This window comes from Dermacentor albipictus, chromosome 4 (assembly GCF_038994185.2).
Source record: "Dermacentor albipictus isolate Rhodes 1998 colony chromosome 4, USDA_Dalb.pri_finalv2, whole genome shotgun sequence".
Lineage (NCBI taxonomy): Eukaryota > Metazoa > Arthropoda > Arachnida > Ixodida > Ixodidae > Dermacentor > Dermacentor albipictus.
The window spans coordinates 95,640,134-95,659,823 of NC_091824.1; the positions used below are offsets into that span (position 1 = coordinate 95,640,134).

The following is a 19,690-nucleotide window of genomic DNA, read 5'->3' on the forward strand; positions in this document are numbered from 1 at the left end:
TCAATCCGAGCATTATTTGACGTGTTTTCACTCTTTGCGCCATCGGCCATTTTTGGTACCATCTTTCGGTCACGCCGAGGACCACGACGGATTTTCGCATTACGGGGCTATAATCCTTTCGCATTAAAATGAAAGGAAAACAGGCCACTATCTTTCACGTCGTGCTTCTGCCCAGATGTACCTCACATTTCTTTCTCGACAAGCACCAAACATCGCCTACATCCTAGTGACATCACTGCGTCGACGCTCCAATATGTGCTACCGCATGGACTGCACAAACCATACCACGGCCGCCATTATCGGCAGGTTAATAGGCGCTGAAGTTCGAACTTGGTGCCAGATATGGTTGTGTTAGGAAACCAAGAATATTGTGCGGGACGTCTTTGTAACGCTTGCGAACACTTGAATAAGTTTTTAATGCAAAGACAGTAATTAACCCACTTGCCTTAAACATTGTACGCACACGAGCCATAACTTGGCTTCCATGTGAACTAACTCGGTTGTTAGATTTTCAAGAACAGGAGACAAATATTGTATGGGGCTTGTGAAACAAATCTATAACGCTCAGGGGAGCTTGCATAAGTAACTTCTTGCAAAGGCTGTCATTACACCACGCAAACTAAAATGTCCCTGCACATCACGAGAAACCGTTTACCTATTTTCACTGAATGCAAACCATAGTGCTACATCTAATTTACCAAGGATAGAGAGACTTTGTGTGCATGGCATAACGCTTGAAGATACTTCGGAGAAAACAAACGTGCAGTAATTATCCGCAAGAGCACTTCATACAAACTTTAAACTTTGACCGTACATTACCCTTTACATGCCCTGTATTTTTACTAAATGCCAACTCGGTGTTGCACTCGGTTGTGCAAGAAACCCGGAGAAAAGTGTGTATAACGTTTGTGTAACGTGTTTAGGCTCTTGCAAAGCAATTTTCTTGAAAAGCGTGTAACTAAATTACGCTTTTGAAACGGACACTAGAATCACCCATAATTCCGCCCTAATCCCTCAAATTTTTACTGGGAAAGAACATTCAGTTATTTGAGGGCATAGGGCAAACTTTTTTATGTGGTCCGTAAAACATGCCTATAGATCTCTTGAAATATTCTATAAGAAACTTCTGCAAATGCTATAATTAACCCCTACCGACTTGGCTTTGATCGTGCATGACTCCCGTTACTATGCAAAGTGAACCTCGGTGCCACGTCTTGTTCTCCTGGGTTACCAGGCAAGCGAAGCAACTTTGTATAATGCGTCTGGGGGGAGAAAGCGAATTTTTAATAGACAGTAACAAAGACAGTAATAAACTCGCACCTTTTAAACTTTTTATCCCACATCAATCCTTCGACCCCCATCCCTCGCTCTCTTTGTCTTTAAATACATGGTGTTCTTTAGAACATTCAGATTATTTATAAAATGTCTGTAAGCGCAACCAACGTGCCGTTATCGCAGAGAAGTTTCTAGGCGAAGTGGTCATACTTTGCAGCTATCAACGTGAGCTTCAGAAGAATACTTAACAAATATTCATGATTTTTTCTTTACTGCCTTAGGAGCAGTCGTTTAACAGACTCATTTGAACGCAGTCACGTTTTAATGCTCCCTCATGTTTTCAAATTAGCGGTATTGATCGTCGAAGTTGAACGGCAAATCCGGTCAATATCGCAACCGAGCACACCCAGAGCGCAGGAGAGGCTGCCCCACTATCATATCGGACAGGAAAGCCCCATGACGGCAAGCGCGAAGAAGAAACCGAACGTCTGTGACAAAGGCGGCCTGGACTGACGCCACGGCTCAGCGACCCACTCAGCGACGACAATACAGTTTTCTTTCCCTCTCTCTCTCGGCCAGTCACGGCAGCTACTGATAACGGCACGTCCTGCCTGGCAAACACGTGCAGCGTGTGCAGGGTCGGGATCTGGCACGATGCGCAACCATTCAAACGTTCACCCCCAGACTACCTTGCGCGGGCTGTCGCAGCCTGACCCGCAGCTGGACGCGCTCGGCCTCGATGTCGCCTCGACTGAGCCTCGGAATTCGCCGATGGATATTTCGAATTGGGTGCCGATTCTCGAGGTTTAAAAAGGTGAGTGTGCATTCGAATTTGACTGCTTCCAAATATTCCATGTAGAGTACTGCCCCCAAGGCACTGATAAGAAAGATAATTAATACCTTTTTGTTAATTTGTCTTCTGGAATTTTCGTTATTAGCGGCAAAGTATATTCACCTCGTCTATAGGAACTTGTCTGCCAAAACGCCACGTTCATTGCTCTCGTTAGTCATTACCTCTTTATGAAAAATTTGTATGGTCTAAAAAAAGACCCTCTGCGACATTCAGTTCTCAAAGGACGCCAGGAAAACTTTCTATATTGTTTACAGAGCGATTCTAAAGACGCAATATATGAGAGTATAGCAACTAATATTTAGCCTCCAATTAACGCACACACTTCCATCTTCTCCCGCACGTTCCCCTTAAGATGTCCCCAATCCTTTCTGTATTTCGACACGGTGCAGTGTTTTTATCTCAAGAACGAGAGCGGGAAAACCCGCATGTAACCTTTTCGATCGCTTCTAGTTGCACTAACATCTTCGAGGCAAATCTTCATTCATGCAATAAATACCAACTCAGTGATAGTGGAATACGTGCAGCCTGTGAACTGATTTTATGCGTTTTATGCGATTTCATCATTTGTGCGACACCTATATGTACTGACGCCTATTATATGTGAGCGGTCGGCACTGCTTAAGTATGCGACTGGGAATCCGGGCCGTCGGCTGGGAATCCAAACTATTAAAGAGAGAATGACACATGACACAATGACACAGATCGAAGACTGTTGTTATAGTTAAACGCCAGAACAACCACGAAGTAAAAGCACTATAAGTTGCATACTCTAGCACAAAAGTAATGTTTCTAGAAATATGAGATCTAGATTGTAGAATAATGGGCTCATCTAGAATATACAGTACACTACATGCACAGAAATAAGAACTGCAAATGACATAGCAAAACTAAAACCACTGATTTTCAGTAGCGCCAAAAACCCACAAATAACTTGCTGCAAAAAAATGATAATAAAAAATAAATACACGAGCAAAAAAGGAAAAAAAAAGCGATTGTCGTCTACAAATGGCGCACAATGCATTGACTAGTACAATCCACGCACGAAGAAGCGACACCAGTATAAAAAACATTGAGGCAAGCAATGCTGTCACAATTCTTAATGTCTGAGAAGAAAGTAATTTCGGTGGGGAATCCCCCAATAATTTTTGTATACTGGTGCCGATGACAAAAGAAGCAATCATCCGGCATACTCAATTCATAACTCTAATGCATTTATTACACATTTCTACTTGGTTATTTGCAAAATAATCATCCTATCATGCTTGATACCTCAACAGCGGCGCATCTCATTTACTATATTTGTTTATAAGATGTCTGTTTGGATACATAAGATTTGCTGTGCATGTGAATTCTAAGAACCTTAATAAATGCCTAACTAAGCAACAAGGCTGCATTTCTTTAAAATAAGCTGAAGGTAACTCAGGTGCATTGAAGTATCTTGGCTTGGGAATATGTATTAAAGACGAATACATTTCTACATCACTCGGAAAACCCCTGTTTTGGGTTCAAGGGGAAGAAACTTATTTATATAAAGAGATGAATAATTTGCAACATAGACTGATAACCATGTTACACGTGAGCTTTTCTGCAGCAGAACAAAAACCGCCGGAACTCGGGGATCGTTATTGGCCTCATCGCCAAGCATTGGCCCAGTACAAGGTAGCTTGCTCTTTGGCAACGTCACGTGAACCGGCATGTTTAATATGACGTGGCCGATATGACTAAGGCTAAATGCATCTTGTACTTACAGGTATGCCAACAGATTCAACATTCACTCAATTACTTAGCCTGACGTACAGTGCATGTAAATAATCAGGTTTCTAATCTAGAGTCGGTAAATCCTGAATAACTAACCGCGCGCAGTGAAAACGAATGTCTACGGAGGAAATAGGGTGCTCAACAGCGTAATAAGTGTTGTATGTAATCATTTTGTTTGACAACGTTACTCGCCCTAGTGGCTCAGTGGGTTGACATTCCTGCTTTGGATCCACGTCCAATTTTCTGCTGAAGAAGTTGCGTACAACGCCTGCGTACGGCGATACCAGTGTACACTCTTACTGCGGGGTATGTCATGGCCACAGTGTGGCTCTTAGAAGTGGAAACCGAAAAATGAGTGGCAACTGTGCAGACTTCATCAGACGCCCGCATTTTCTTGTTTTGTTGCAGTCGCCTCAAGCGCACAGGGCCACCGTGAGCATTCTAACTCATAATCCGGTTTATTTTTTTATCAGTTCTTTCCGCAGGTGCCCGTGCTGTGAAAAACAGCCCTAAACATTTGAGACTCTCGATAAATTCTCAATTCACTTGTGCCAAGTTAAAGAAACGAAACGTCGAATAGTTGGTTGCACCCGTGCTCGCATCCTTGTTCCGAGATAATAGACAGTGTCAAACCATAAATAAAATTTGCTACTTGATATACCTAAAAATATAACGAGTTTTTTTCGTAAAAGAAACAAGTTAAAATACTATTAATACTCAGAAAAACGACACGTCTTTCTTAAGCCTAACCTCAATCTACGATAAAGCAAATTTAGAGATAGATAGTGCGTTGAAAATGACGCAATAGATTGCACAAATTTTAGAAAATATAAAATTTCCAAATTATCAAGTGGTTTTAAAGCTTACGATAGCTGCAAAAGTATCGTTCTGGTATTTAGATTTTCTTGCTTTGATTGCGTAGGCGCGAACGTAGCGGGACAAAATGATTGCAAGGTCATGAGTTAATAAAAAGGCAAGCAACCAAATGCTGCTGCAGCATTATGCACTTCAGATACCGAGACGAAATCCTGTTTCTTTTTTTTGTTCTAAGTTCACTTATTTGTACGCTGTAAATGCGCCATGCAGTAACTGCTGACTCACGTGCTTACATTCGTTAATTGCATTTGAGGTCAGCGGTTCGTAGTTTGTGCCAGAACTGTAACATTTTCTCTGGCGTCATGTAATGCGAAGTCACCATATTCCGCATTTCACACACCGAAGGCACTTCGTCCGAGTTGAAGGTCGGTAAGTCGATGCGAGGTATCCCAGCTGCTTCAGCGCACAAGCCAGTGACATACACGTCTTCTAACGAGAGCGGTCGCACGCGCCCTGTCTGGGCGTACAGCCGGGCAATGACCTCTCCGCCCACGACGTACGCCGACCCGCTGACAAAATCTGGATAGGACTGAGGCTTGTACTCCTCGTAGGTCACGAACCACTTCATCGACGGGTCACGAATGGGCGAATTGTTGGCGTGTATGGAACCATAAATGGCGTCCTTGGGTAATTTACCTACTTGCTTTAGCAACTCAGGAACGTTGACGTAGGTGTCGTCGTCGGTCTTAAGCAGGAATGACGCCTCGGGGCAGTGGGTGGTCGCCAGATGCAGCGCCTGCACGGACTTGTCCGTGAGGTTTCTGTATCCTTCCCACATGTCACCTTGGACGATGTCGAAATGCTCGCCCGACTCCTCAAAAACCCGTCGCTGCTGCTCGGGGTCACCTGCCTTTCCCAGGAGGAACACCAAGCTGTTGTTTCGCCGTAATTTCAGGTCACGCCCCCAGGTCTTCCGTATCGCCTGACGCTGCTCGATCTGGCCGACCGCCGAGACGACCACGACAAAGAAATTCACGCTGTCCTTCACCGAACGCTTGCCACAAATGGCTGGAGGGAGTATGATGTAATCCTTAGGCCGATGGTAGAGACGCGGCAGGGTCTTCGTCACCGGAACTCGGCGTCCGGGAGTTTTAGCTGATGGTTCCTGCCGTTGTTGGCGCTTGTATAGAAGGATGGCCCCTATCACAAGACATATTAACAACACCACAATCCTGGCTTGTGCTGCATTCGAAGGCATCTCTTCATGGTTACAGAAAGGCGAGTGCATAGGTACTCCTGGCAGAAGACTTCTTGATGCTAAAAAGACAGAGGAAGATCGTACAAGAAGAATAAACACTTGGTGACGGTTTCTGAACTAAGTGCGCATACAATTTTTCCCATTTTTGTTTCTTCACAATAAACGTTTGTGCTTGAAAACCATAGAATATTCGTTTCGTTAAAGATAGTGCGATGCAATCTGGACTATTTTTAGAAAGAGAGAAGTCAAACTCCCGCAAGTTCCAGCTAAATGTTGTTTTACTATAGCGCGTGCTTTCTGCGACGTCTGTAGAACTCTGCAACTCCAAAGAGTGAAAACGCTTTCTGCATTGGCCAACAGGAATTGGAACGCAATAAATGCTACAGGGACTCCTTGCGCCACTATGTGAAAGCGTCAGTCACGCCATCGTTGGCTTTTGTGCCTTTCACAAGGACTGCGCATAATAAATGTTACGCTAATGATACTTGGAGGTTCGAACCACGGAAAGAGGAAGACAGCTGGCGAATTTCACTAAAGCCAGGCGCTGCAATTAGACGGGATCTCAGGAATCGTCTCACAAGGGAAGCACGTCGTGATTGCTTGCGTATGAAACAAACACGTATTAGGCTTGCATATGCCCAAATAGTTAAGGATGCGCATAGTCTTTTTCGTCGAGACGACCAGCCCCAACATATCCTGCAACTATACCACCATCACGTAGCTCCGACGAAACAAGTTTGCACTATAAGTGTTAGCGACACGGTAAAGCTGTCAGGACGGACACTTGAACATTCAACGCGGGGGCGTCTCCACCTACCTTTCCCATGCGAATCGCCTCGGCGAACGGCGCAGCAGAACGGGGCGTGCTACGCCCGTCGAGCTCACAGTTGGACACCCTCGCGCGGCGCGCATTCAGCCGACGCCGTGCGTGTGCCGTCAGCGAGACGTGTTTGACAGGTCAGCTGGAGGGAGAGAGCTGGGAAGAAGTCGTAAAACCTCCGCGGAGACGTGAATGCTTTTCGCTACTTAAGGGTGCAGCTGCCCCAGAGCGTCGGCACAACATTTTGCTGCGGAAGAAACGCGAGCTGCAAGTGAATCCCGTGCAAGCTGCTGGTTTTGAGCGCGGAACGTATCGAAGCAATACTCTATTGCCGCCTAACCATGACGTCGTCTCAAAGCGAAGTGTAAAGGTCGCGAGTGTAAAGGACGCTATGTTGACTTGAGTGTCACTGAGCCAGGCAGTTTGTTTCTCGCGGTATTTCCAGAGCTTCGAACGTAGGACAGGTGTTCTTAAATCGTTTTTAGCCCTTGATCTGCAGAGTTCCATCAACCAGACAACACTCCTATTACGCTTCCCAGAAACCGTGTCGATTAAACGACAAATGATCTTTTGCACCTTTGAGCCCGACTGCATTTGTGTACGTTCTTGGCCTTAAGGGCTTTGCTGAAGTTTTTAAGGACATGCGAATTGTGCGATCGCCTTTGAGTGTTGTATCGCGTAGTATTGCGGTACTGCGTGAATTTCCTTAATTTTTTTTTCTCCTCTTCTTCTTCTTTCTCCTTTTATTCCCTTTACCCCTTTCCCCAGCACAGGGTAACCAGCCGGTACTTACACTGGCTAACCTCCCTGTCTTTCCTCCTCTTTGTCTTTCTCTCTCTCTTGGCAATTTTACAGCGTAAGCTGCTATGAGCTCATTTCTCTAGCCATTTTGATTGGCAGTGGTGGCCACCACCGCCGCCGGTTTCCGTTGCAACTATCGTGAGGCTCCAACCCAGTATGGAAACTGGCCAAGAAATGGTTATGATGTCGTGAGGAAGAAAAACAAGACTAAGGAGATGAATAAAAAAATGCTAGAATGAACAACACGTATGGCATAGCTGAATAAATCAAGCAGCATAGGGAACTATTTGTCACCGTCCCACTTCGAAGGCGATGCCAATAAATCATGATAATCGCCATCATCATTAGCACAGTATTGTGCTACGTGTCACGCGATGTGAGATGCGCTCTAGACTTTGCATTGCCGTTGCACATTATTACGTCAGGTTGCACAACACATAGCAGCTACCTAGGTACCGGTACAGGGTAGTCCGTGTTTCCTATCAAATATGTGGCTCTTATCCACTACGGGGGATTGGCCAAGAAATGGATGGACTGTCTTGAGGAAGAAAAAGGAAGATTAAGGGTATCTATGCAAGTATGCTAGAATGAAAAACATGTATAGCATACCCGATTACCTCAAGCAGGCTAGGTGACTGTTTTTCACCGCCCAGTTTCAAAGGGGATGAAAATAAATCATCGCCGTCATCATCATCACCATCAGCAGCAGTACCAGCACCGAATCGTGCCACTTGTCAGGCGATGTGACATTCGCGCCGCGCAGTTTAGATACCTGTGTTTACTTTTCGGTACAGTTTACGGCGCCTCCTCTCAAGTTACGAACCGCTACTGAAGAAGCGAACCCCAGAGCTACGCCCGAGGCTACAGCCAGGCAACATCGGGCTCAGTAGACCGCTGTGCTGAGAGCAGCACAAGCGTAGCTCGCCGTCGACGCCGGGAGGATCTTTCTCGTTAAAACGACGCGAAGAGGCGTCACCGCGAAGACCCAGTAGTGCGTGCTGCCGAAAATGGAGTTTCTATGGAGCCGCTCCTCCAGCTTAAGCTGCGACTGTGATTGGTGTGCTGTGCAGGCCTGTTGCTCTCTTGAAACAAAGCAGTAATTAAACGTGTTGATTGTTCCGTGCTAGTGTGAAGGTAGAACAAGCATTGCATTTCATTTCACTGTAGTCCTCGTACAGTCGCGCTTATACACTCTACCATGTATTCTAACCAACTAGCCCACCAGCGTGTTTTAAAGGAGAACATGGGGCATTAATTGTACCACTCTCCTCAACTTCATTCAGAAGGACAAACACACTACAATGTATTGCGACGACTGGACAATCGGCCACTGTCAATACAGGCGCTGCCCTTCGCTCGTCGGCATTCAAAGCAGTAATAGAACTTTTGTGTTTCTTGAAGGAGACTGGCCTTTGGGAAGACCTCTGTCTGTGGAGTCCGTCGTGGTTGCGCGTGCGTGAATTCGCCGAGTCTTTCTTTCCTCTCTCTCTCTTATCGTCTTCCAGGCTGCGCTATCAACTCCCAGCATAAGGTAATTTTGTTTAGCATCCCTGCCTTTTGACTTTGAAGGCGAAAGCCTGAAGTGTCTCATACCCCCGATGGCATTGAAAAAAAAGTTTAATCCGGTCCAGTGGTACAAAAACTATCATCATCAGCAATGGTTTATACAACCCTAAGCAAGCAAAAAAAAATTCAATGACCCATGTCTCTCGTAATGCAGGGGCTACAAGCACTCAGCTAAGTGAAGAGCACAGTGCACAAATTCATTGGAATCACGCATACAACGTGCAGAAACGCGGCTTCTAGTCAAGCGGTACAAAAAAGCCACGTGACCTCAGTAGCTCACACCTCCGTAAGCATTGGCGCATCCCCCCCCCCTTTAAGGATGAGGCTGCAAGTGTTCATTGAAATCACGCATACAACACACACAACGGCGTATGTTTCAATCCTTTGCTGAGAGCATGCAACGTAAACTAGATGAGAAACGTCGTTGGCGCGAGTCTGACCCCACTGTACGAGCACGCGAAGCCGCAGCTAAGCGTCGAAAACGAGCAGAAGGAATCGCACTGCAAAAGCAGCAACGCGACGATGCGAGACGCCGCATTGCCAAGTGTGCAGCAGGCTTTCGCCTTCGCATGCTACGGGAGTGTAACATGCAGCCGAACTTTCTTTTCTCCACTCTCCTTGAAGGCGACTTGATTGTGCGACCACCTGCCACTGTTTGCGAACGTTCCTCCGGCACTACAAGGGCTGCCTCTTAATTATCTTTACTTTCTCTTTTCCTTATTCATCCTTCCCCCTTTCTACTTCACCGTGTGCAGGGTAGCCAAATGAGCACGGCCTTGTCGTTGTTGTTGCCTCAAAACATGGCTCGTGCCCACAAGAGGGATCAGTTTGTCTCCCTGCCTTCTTCTTCATCAGCTCTCTTTTGTCGCTCTGTGCCTCATTTTTATTTGTTAGAAACCACGCTTTCTGCCTTGTAGCAACAAAAAAATTACCGTTGCATGGAACTTACCTATATCACACCACATGGGCGTGCCCCAACGTAAAGGCAGCCCCGCAATAAGGCCGTACTGACTAGCTCGGGCCCTCGTGACCAGCAGTAACTGGTGCGGCGGGCCCGGGAGACAGCAAGAGCCGCAACAGCCGTGGACTGCGGGGCCACCCCGCACAAGCAGTAAAGACACCTGCTTGTTTTTCGCTTTTTCAATAAACGGTTTTCCTCCTCCTCCACCTCGTACGAAGAAAGGGAGGGACAAAATCTGTAGGTCGAAACCAGAGCGGAAATAAAATAAAAGGTCTCTTGCCAAAACCTTTTTTTTGATCATGTACTCGATGATAACTTTACAACCTAGCACAATTAGCACACTCTTTAAAAAAATTGCAAATTACCAAACTATGCCAGAAGAACAATATGCCATGGAAACGTCGTCCATATAGCAATGTTGCTTCCATGATGATTTTCTCTAGTGGCCAAAAAAATATAGGTGGCACTGCGGAAATAGAGCCGACTGCCTGTGAAATAATAGAGTTTAGTGATGAAATATATACGCGTCAAGCGTTTTGGTAGGCGAATGCGTGTATTAAAATATTATGCTAGCCACTAATGAACCCACCAGATAAAATTGTAAGCTATCTCATACATATTTCATATTGCGAGTTTAACTGCAATTTCATTTCATTTCATTTTACTACCTTAAAGACCGTTATTAAAAGGGGTTAATATAAGGGGCGGGTGCACAAGTTGTACAGCTTCATTAGTAAAATATATAACACGAGCAATACATATCTAATCATATTGAATTGTGAACATAAGTATAGCGAGATGAAAACAGGCTTTACATGTACATAGAACAATGCAACGAAAAAAACAATCAAACAAATGTTCATAAACGCAGGCCTTCATTTCATGCGGAAGGAAATGATCTATAGCAGCTTTTAGGAAGCAATGTATTCAGGAAGGCCGTTTTATTTAGTGGTTGCCCTGTAAACATATGATGCTGAGAAATGTCGTATTGACACGTAGACAAACAACTCTAAGGGAATTAGCAATGCGGTTAGATATGCATGATGGGGCTGATATGTAAGGCGCACGATGAGGTGAGAAACAGAACGTATCAGCTAATAGAGGTGCAACAAAAAAGGCATACTTTATCAATTATATGGACACTCCAAGCGAATTTTCACTATAGTCGTCGCCAGGGGCCTACATTTAGCTATAAGTATGCTATATGCTTATCACTGCCATATATGTGGGTTATAATGCGAAACCATTAAATCGATACAGTTGTTAATACCAGGAATAAGGTTCACCAGGTCTCCTGTTGTTGACTAAATTATTCCTAAAAATTTTGAGAATGGCAGCCCGCAGACAGACGTCATAAAACATAACATTCACAACGCATGCCTTTTATCTAAAATCCACTCAGACTATCATTAAAAGTGCAAACAAGCAGCTGCAGCAGCGGCATGCAGCAGAGGCGGCAGCGGCGGCAGAGGCGGCAGCAGCAGCAGCCGCCGCCTATTTTTATTGTATGGTAGCTAGCTCGGCGAGTCGGTACACCTACACTATTATTACTTACAACGCGCAGTAAAAAACACGGTCAAAGAATAGAGACGGAACACGAGCGCTGACTCACGACTAAACATTTATTGCATTCAAACAGTCATCCACTCCACGTCCACTGCAGGACGAAGGCCCCCACCTGCCGAGCGCCCCGGGCAGATCTTTTCCACTGTTTGTGGAGCTGCCCCTCGCCCATGGCGGTGGAGCCTATTTACAACCCTTTCCTTTCCTCGTGGGAGGCCGCTCTTCGGGCCACTTGCTAGGATGACCAGCTCTGGCTGGTGGACCGCGCTTGCCTAGAGATGTCGGCCAGGGGGCTCCCGGACGTCTAGCGGCCCAACCACATATAAATAGATCCTATAAAGTTTTATCCATTCATCCATCCATCCCTGCTATCTCTAATTACCCCTGTCCTATGCTAGCTGAATCCAACTCGCGCCTGCAAATTTCCTAATTTCATCACCCCCCTTAGATTTCTGCCATCTTCGATTGCGCTTCCATTCCCTTGGGACCCATTCTGTAAGTCTAATGGTCCGCCACTTATCTACCCTACGCATTACATGGCCTGCCAAGCTCCATATTTTCCCTCTTAATGCCCGTTAGAATGATATCTATCCCCGTATGCTCTCTGGCCCACACAGCTCTCTTCCTGTCTCTCAGCGTTATGCCTAACACTCTCGTTTTATCGCTCTTTGCGTGGTCCTTAACTTGTTCTCGAGCTTCTTTGTTAACCTCCGACCTTCGACCCAATATGTTGGCAGCGGTAGAATGCAATGACTGTGTACTTTTCTTTTCGAAGACAGTGATATGCTCCCAGTCAGGATTCGGTAATGCCTGCTGAGGGTACTCCAACACATTTTTATTCTTCTGTAAATTTCCTGCTCATGATTAGAGCCCCCCGAGGGTAACTAACTTGGATAAGCGTACCCCTGCGCAGACTTTAGAGGCTGCCTGGCGTTCATACCTTTTTGTTCCTTTGCCAGGCTATTGAACATTACGTTCGTCAACTGCATAATAATCTTCAGCCCTATTCTTACACTTGCACATTTAAAGTCCTCAATGATTTGTTGCAATTTATCCCCAGCGCTGCTAAACAGAACAATGTCATCTACAAATTGAAGGTTGTTGAAATATTGGCCATTTTTCATATCTCCTAAGCCTTCCCAGTCTAATAATGGGTGGAATGCTACAAAGCAAACAGTGAATAGCATTGGAAAGTTTGTATCTTCTTGCCGCACCTCTTTCTTTATTGGTAATTTTTTACTTTTCTTGTGGAAAAACAAGGCAGTTCTGGAATCTTTGTGGATATTTCAAGATATTCACGTAAGCCTTCTGTAGTCCTTGATTACGCAATGCCTACATTATTACGGGTATCTGTATCCTGAATCAAATGTCTTTTCATAATATATGGAAGCCACATAGAAAGGTTGATTGTGCTCCGCAGATTTCTCAATCACCCGACTGATGACACGGACGTAATTAATTGCAGAATATTCCTTCACAAAGCCAGCCTGTCCTCTTGGTTGCTTGAAGTTTCGCCCTGATCCTATTGGAAATAGTCTTGGATAAATATTTTTCACAATACGGAAAGCAAGCTAATGGGTCGACAGTTCTTGAATTCTTTAGCGTTTCCCGTCGCATGGATTAGTAAATTGCGGGCATTCTTGCACCTCTCGGGTACACTTGAAGTCATTAGGCATCGCGTATTAAGGACCGCAAGATCTTCAAGCGCAGTATGTCCTCTATCTTTTATTAAATCGACTGTCAATCAATGTTCTCTTGCCGCTTTCAGGCGGGACGTGTCTTGCACGGCCCTTGTAACATCATCAGTGCAAAAACCTGAATCTGATATAATTTCACAGGCGCGGCTCTTTACGCGTAGCGCATAGCGGCGCCTTTGTCACGTCATTACATGTCCTACAGGGCGCGATTAAGTTGTTATGGGGGCCAGAAATTTTGACGCCCCCGCGTATGTCGCGTCCGCATTAGTCTGACGCGGGTATATTTAGAACACCATCAGAGAAATTCAAGCGCTACACCGAACCTTGCTATCGCCGTCAGTGCTTCACTATTAGGGTGAAACAGCCAATTTTTTCTTTCGCGCATTGAATAGCTTGTCGTGTTCTTAGAAAACTAATTCTACAAGGCATTGTCTGCTATTGTGGTATACACTTTTGCAGCACACATGTAGGCGTACAGAAATGAGCAGACGTTATGCTGCGCATATTAACCTTAACCTTTTAAGTGGTGTGGACGAATCTTACTCGGTTACAATTTCTTCTGCAATGACGAGTTTGTCTCGTCCAGTGCCAGTAACTGGCCGGGCTGGTACAATACATTTTGACATTCTGGAGAGTTCCCTCCTTGGCGGCGAGAGTGCCTACAGACTCCGTTCGCTTACGCTCGTCCGGTAGAGATTTAAAAAAATTGGAGGACGCTTAAGCTTCGCCTTCAAGAGTGGGACGCGACAGCGTTCCCGTCGACCCGCCAAGGGGTATAAGAGAATGCGCTACGGCACAGCGATCACTTACGATGCGCCCCGCATCGGACTTAGCGCCCACCTATCACGCGGTGAGCGTCGAGCAACGCAGCGTTCGGCGCGGCAACGAAACGTGCGCCTGAGCGAACGGAACGAACCAAAGAACTCGGTGTCTCGGAGGGGAAACGATCTACGCCAGCCAAACGTCGCGATCGGCACGGGCAGAGAGATAGATAGTAATCTAAAGAAAGGACCGGGAGCACGGCGAAGCGTCGTCAGGGGAGAGGGAGTCCCGCGACGCGCCTGGCAGCGGTCCCAATGCGCGCGCGGCGCGCCTCCTGTCGGGGCAGCGCCGTACATTGAGAGGAGGGGGTCTTCTGTGTTTGCCGCAAGATGGCTCTGCGTGTGCGGAAAGCGCAGAAGAAATGCAGCGGAAACGCATTTCGCAACTCGTGGAATTGTGACTTCTGTACGTTACATGTTCATAATTACCGATATACAACGCAGTATAACTTTCCACGGCTCGTTTCGAAGGCAACACCGCATTCACTAGAGGCGCGTTTGCACCACTTGGAAGCATCGAACTCGTGGCTGAGTGGTAGCGTCTCCGTCTCACACTCCGGAGACCCTGGTTCGATTCCCACCGGGCCAATCTTGGAAGTTGCTTTTTATTTATGAAGCGCCTGCCGTGATTTATCGCTCACGGTCAACGCCGCAAACGCCGACACCGACGCCGACGACACCGGCTTTTCTGCGACACGAGCTCCTTAACGCTATCGCGTTAAAATGGCGACTGCCATTCACGTGCAACTGCGCCCGTCGCGAAAGCGCGGCTGTAGAATGATTGAATTATCAAGCTCAAGAGATGGTGTTAAGAACGGCCAGCTGCAGCGCAAATTTGCCAGCCATTTACGCCAGCGGTGGCAACCACATCTTCGACCGCCGCCGCCAACCTCTACCCACGGCGTGACTAAGTCGACTTTGTGTCGGGAACAATACGCGCATCCACCACTCTCCGTCGCTTCAACTAGGATGCGTTTGACGAAGCAGGCTTTGTGCTGAAACCGCCACCGTTACGCTCTAGCCTCATCGCCGTTGTGACTGAAGGAGTTCAATGAAGCAGGCTTTGTGCGCAACGCGACAACGCCACCCTGTTCTGCTATGAGAGGGGGAGTTGCTGCAGGAACGCCGACGAAGGCCCCTTCCCACGCGCCGACCAAGACGCAAGACAATGGCTACCCGGTCGTGCTACTCGGGTCCCCTCCGAGTTCTACGAAATTCGTGTGGTGTCGGTTTCGGACCGTGAACACGTGTGTGTGTGTGTGCATGTGTGTGTGTAAACCGTCCCGCGGAGAGGCAGCTAGTTTACTATGACTAAACGAACGTTCGCGTCACCATGTATCGCGGGAGGACCGAGTGTTTAAAAACTGCTGTTGTGCGAATGCTCGAGACACTTTTCTTTAGTAGTCATGTTGGACTGTGACACTCTCTCAAACAGTCGTGTTAGATTGACGTACTTTCTCTCGAAGTCATGCTAGACTGATGAACTGCATGTAAATACTGTAAATAAACCCATATTCCTCGTTCTCGATGAGAAGCAGTCCTTCCCTTCATCAACGTCCTCAGCGTGGATAAGTTGGACGACGGCATGGGCCAGCTACCTTCGAATTCATGCCGGACTCCAATCTTGACAACGAATCACGAGCGATGGGATTGAGCCCCCCATCCTGACACTGGTTTACTTCTGCATGAAAGCATGGACAGTGATGGCAGTGTATTTTGTTGCAATGGACACATCCAGACACTTTGATGTCACTGTCTGTGACAATAACTTTGATACAGCGGGGCAGTGCACGAAGTTAGATGGACGGAACTTTCCGCCAGCTCCACCTCGTTTAAAGTGTGTGTATTTTCAAACGCAAGTTGTGAATTTGCTACTCCGAGGTCATATATATTTCGAATATGCGAAAACAAATTGTTATCCAGAAGTTCAATTAAAAATTGTAATTTTCAGAACACATTCTTTTGTATTTCTTGTCGGCAATTAAAGTGTTCAAAATAAATATATTTGAAAGAATGAATGAATTATGGGTTTCACGTGCCCAAACCACGATTTGATTATAAGTCGCGCCGTAGTGGGGGACTCTAGATTAATTGTGGCCAAAGGGGCACTTTAACTTGCCCCCAATGCAGGAGACACGGGTGCTTTTGCACTTCTCCACCAAAGAAAAGCGGCCGCCGCGGCCAGGATTTGATCCCGCGACTTCGTGCTTAGCAGCGCCACACCGTAGCCGTTACGCCACCACGGCGGGTATAAATATATCTCACCGCGCACCACTGATGCACAATGAGCAAATTGACATCTATGATTTCGGCACATTAATTGTAAATATGAAAAGAACAAAAAAAATAAGTACCCAATGAGAAACCATCAATAAACACGCAAACATGAAACGAACGAACATAGTGTGGGATGCGTTTCCTTTATAATGGCTATATTGTCACGAAGCAGTCACTGTGAAGAAGGCAGCAAAGCTGTGATTACCTAAACTAGCGTTTTATTGGGCGAACTTCTTCCCTCAAAAGCAGGCTACACTCAAGGAAGAATGACAGCGGTGAACACACACGGCGATCATCGAAAATCTGATCAGAGGGTCAAGCGCGTCGGCTTTTACACATCAGTCATCGATTGTTCCAGAGTAATCGCTGGGACCCGCGTTTCTTCCACAAATTTCTACACTATTCGTGTCGCGCATACATGCAATCAGATTACACAAGGTTCGGTGACAGACAGCGAATGGAACCGCAGAAAACATTCCAGAAACTTCCGATACATGCAGGCGCGTCCTGCGCTGTGCGATAACATTTGTTAGGTGGTGAAACGTGGTCACCTGATACACAAGTACACGGGTCAATATCTATTGCGATATGCCAAAGTGAGCTCTAGCACTATGCAGGTTTTAACACTGCTTGAATAAAGAGTTTTGCATCATTCGTCTCACTCCAGGTTCCCTTCCAACTTTTTAAGGCTCTTGTGAAGAAGTTGTATTAAGAGAAATGTATGACATACGAGCTGCGAGAAAAAAAAAAGAAATAAAGATAATGCCTGTGCCGTTCAAAAGGTCCCATTGGTGTCACACACACGCCTCGCGACGAGAAAGAGAAATGGGCGAAGCGAACAAAGGCAGCTGCTCCATCATAGTTCACGGCTTCACTAAACGTGAGTCAGTTTCAGACCACAGCTGTGCACTACCGAGAAGCCGGCGCCACAGCAGCTTGTGGACAAGTGATGAGGTTTAAGAGTGCAGAGATGTCAATGCGAGAGGAGTGTTTACTTCTTTTTTTTTCCAAAGAACAAGGCACGGGTGTGAGTTTTACACACATCGTAAGTCAGCGAAAACAACAAGAACGGCGACGACGACGACTACGACGACGACGACTACGACGACTACGACGATGACGATGACGACGACGACGACGACGACAACGACGACGACAACAACAACAACAACAACAACAACAACAACAACAATGTCAATGGTCGCAGCCATCTCGGGCTGCTACATGATCGATTTCTTAATTTTCTTCACAGTGACATAAACGTTAACATGCTCGTGAAACGTCGAAGGGAGCCGTCATAGCCGAATTCGTGCATATGAATTGACTGTGGTACCGCACATGTAATTATCACAGTAAAAAAACGGCAGCATATGATGACGTCAATTTCGTGAAATGGCCTGTAGCTATTATAACGGACATTCGTGTTCTCTTATTCGTGAAAAAGATGAAAGCACGTTGCGGAGGCGAAAGACAAATGAAAGAGGAAAAAAAATTCATATAAAAGAGGATGGTCTTTCTTTTGCCTCGATGGATGGATTATATATACATCTCACTTCAAACGCGATGTTCACGAGCGCTGTGGAAGGGGTTTTGCTTGTTTTGTTTTTCGCGCCTTGAAGTCCCTTCTATAAAAAACAAATCGAAGTGTAAGATACGATAATGTAATGCGCAACTTAGGCCCCAGATCCATTGTTTTTTGAAAGAAGTGGTACTGGATGGGTTAGATTTCTTTCGGGAATTCAAAACGAAGGGACATTTTCTCTTTATTATTTTTGAACATGATAATACTAATAGCGGCGTACCACTTCGTGCATACCCATTATTGTGGACAAATGTTTCAGAATAATAACCTACATAATCATGCCACGTGATGATCCGCTCCAATTGAAAACGTTGTATCAAATAATCAAAGAAGAATTTTTCATACTAGCCTGTAGTCATCATGGTAAATGCATAATCTGTGATTGCTTATTGAAATTAGGTAATGAAAGCGATGGATGAAATCTTTAATTTAAAACAAGAATCACATATGTAAGTAACGGTTAACGCGTTTAACTTTAATTGTGTTAAAAATAAATTTCTTTTTATTTCTGTCAGGAGCAGGTGAAATTACAGTCGAGGATAAAATAATTGCTTGCGCTTCGTGTTGTTAATGGAGTGCATGAAACTCAGCACAAATTAAATAAGATGATATGTTGTATGAATCATTAAATATATTTAGCGCAGTAACAAGAGCTCTTTTACCATTTAAGAGAGGAAGAAATATTTGTGTCGAAAAAACAAAGAATTAGTTGATATTAGCACATTAAAAAGTTCAGTGCCATTGCACTCTGTGAAGGTCGATGACCAGTGAAGCTGTTTAGCGCACGACACATAGGTGACCCAGAATAGTGAACGAAGGTACGAACATATTTATTGTCCTAGTCTGTGGTCGTCGTGGCGATATAGGTACGCACACACATTCGCGTATAACTTCTGTTATTAAACGTGTCCGTCACGTAAGACAATGAATGGCTCGTACCACCTTAAGCAATGGCTCATACCCCTGTCGACGCGGTCTCCCCATTACGACGACATAAGTCAAATTCTACGCTGGAACGATGAACGGAACGGAGCCACCATGGAAGATGACGACGACGACGAATGCGCGAGCTGTAGCTCTAGCGCGTTTGCATAGTTGGCACCGATAATTTTTTCATAGTTCTTTTCGGAAAAGTAGTACAATACATGTTTTTTTTGAACACCTGTTCTTACCCTTCTGCCTGGGACCTCTTTGGGTCCCACGTATGACAAGGGTATATCAAGGGCGCGTTACAGGTCCCCAAGTCTACAGGAGTATGTGCCATTGAGCTTGGACCCTTTCTACACCATCACCAGGATCGGCACACATGATTTATTTGTGTGAACCTCTCGGACAGATTCTTTTTTCAGGTCCTAGCCATAGACAACGTCACTGTAAAAGAGAGATAGATAGAAAGTGTGGGGTTGAAGTCCATAAGCAACTGAAAGAATCAGGAAGAAGCCATTATGTCTCAAACTAATCACCAATTTCAGTAACTGAAACGGGTTTGAATGCATTCAAGGACTGTTTATTGGTAGTTAACGCAACTACTATGTGATTACAAAATTCATAGAGTTATTCTTGTTATTTATTATAGTTGGCATTTTTTATTTGTTGCGGATGTATCAAAATACTCTCGCTGGATGAAGAGGCAGAGCTGCAG

General features: G+C 45.6%; 2 protein-coding genes across 4 annotated transcripts in view; one reads left to right on the forward strand and one right to left on the reverse strand.

Moving 5' to 3' along the window:
- Nucleotides 1-1,141: 1,141 nt before the first annotated feature.
- Nucleotides 1,142-19,690, forward strand: part of LOC135911411 (acetylcholinesterase-1-like) — a 35,912-nt gene continuing 17,363 nt past the window's right edge. For 2 of the 3 annotated variants that reach the window (XM_065443684.2, XM_065443686.2), the window contains exon 1: nucleotides 1,143-2,089. The gene's annotated coding sequence lies outside the window, so the exon portion shown is untranslated. Of the gene's footprint in view, nucleotides 2,090-19,690 lie in introns of all 3 variants that reach the window. The other variant, XM_065443685.2, reaches the window with a different exon arrangement.
- The window catches only part of LOC135911412 (beta-1,3-galactosyltransferase 5-like), a 302,140-nt gene continuing 285,273 nt past the window's right edge, over nucleotides 2,824-19,690 (reverse strand). The window contains exon 5 of the mRNA XM_070537971.1: nucleotides 2,824-6,019. Within this exon, the coding sequence (XP_070394072.1) occupies nucleotides 5,001-6,019 (1,019 nt within the window). The 3' untranslated portion in view covers nucleotides 2,824-5,000. The remainder of the gene's footprint in view (nucleotides 6,020-19,690) is intronic.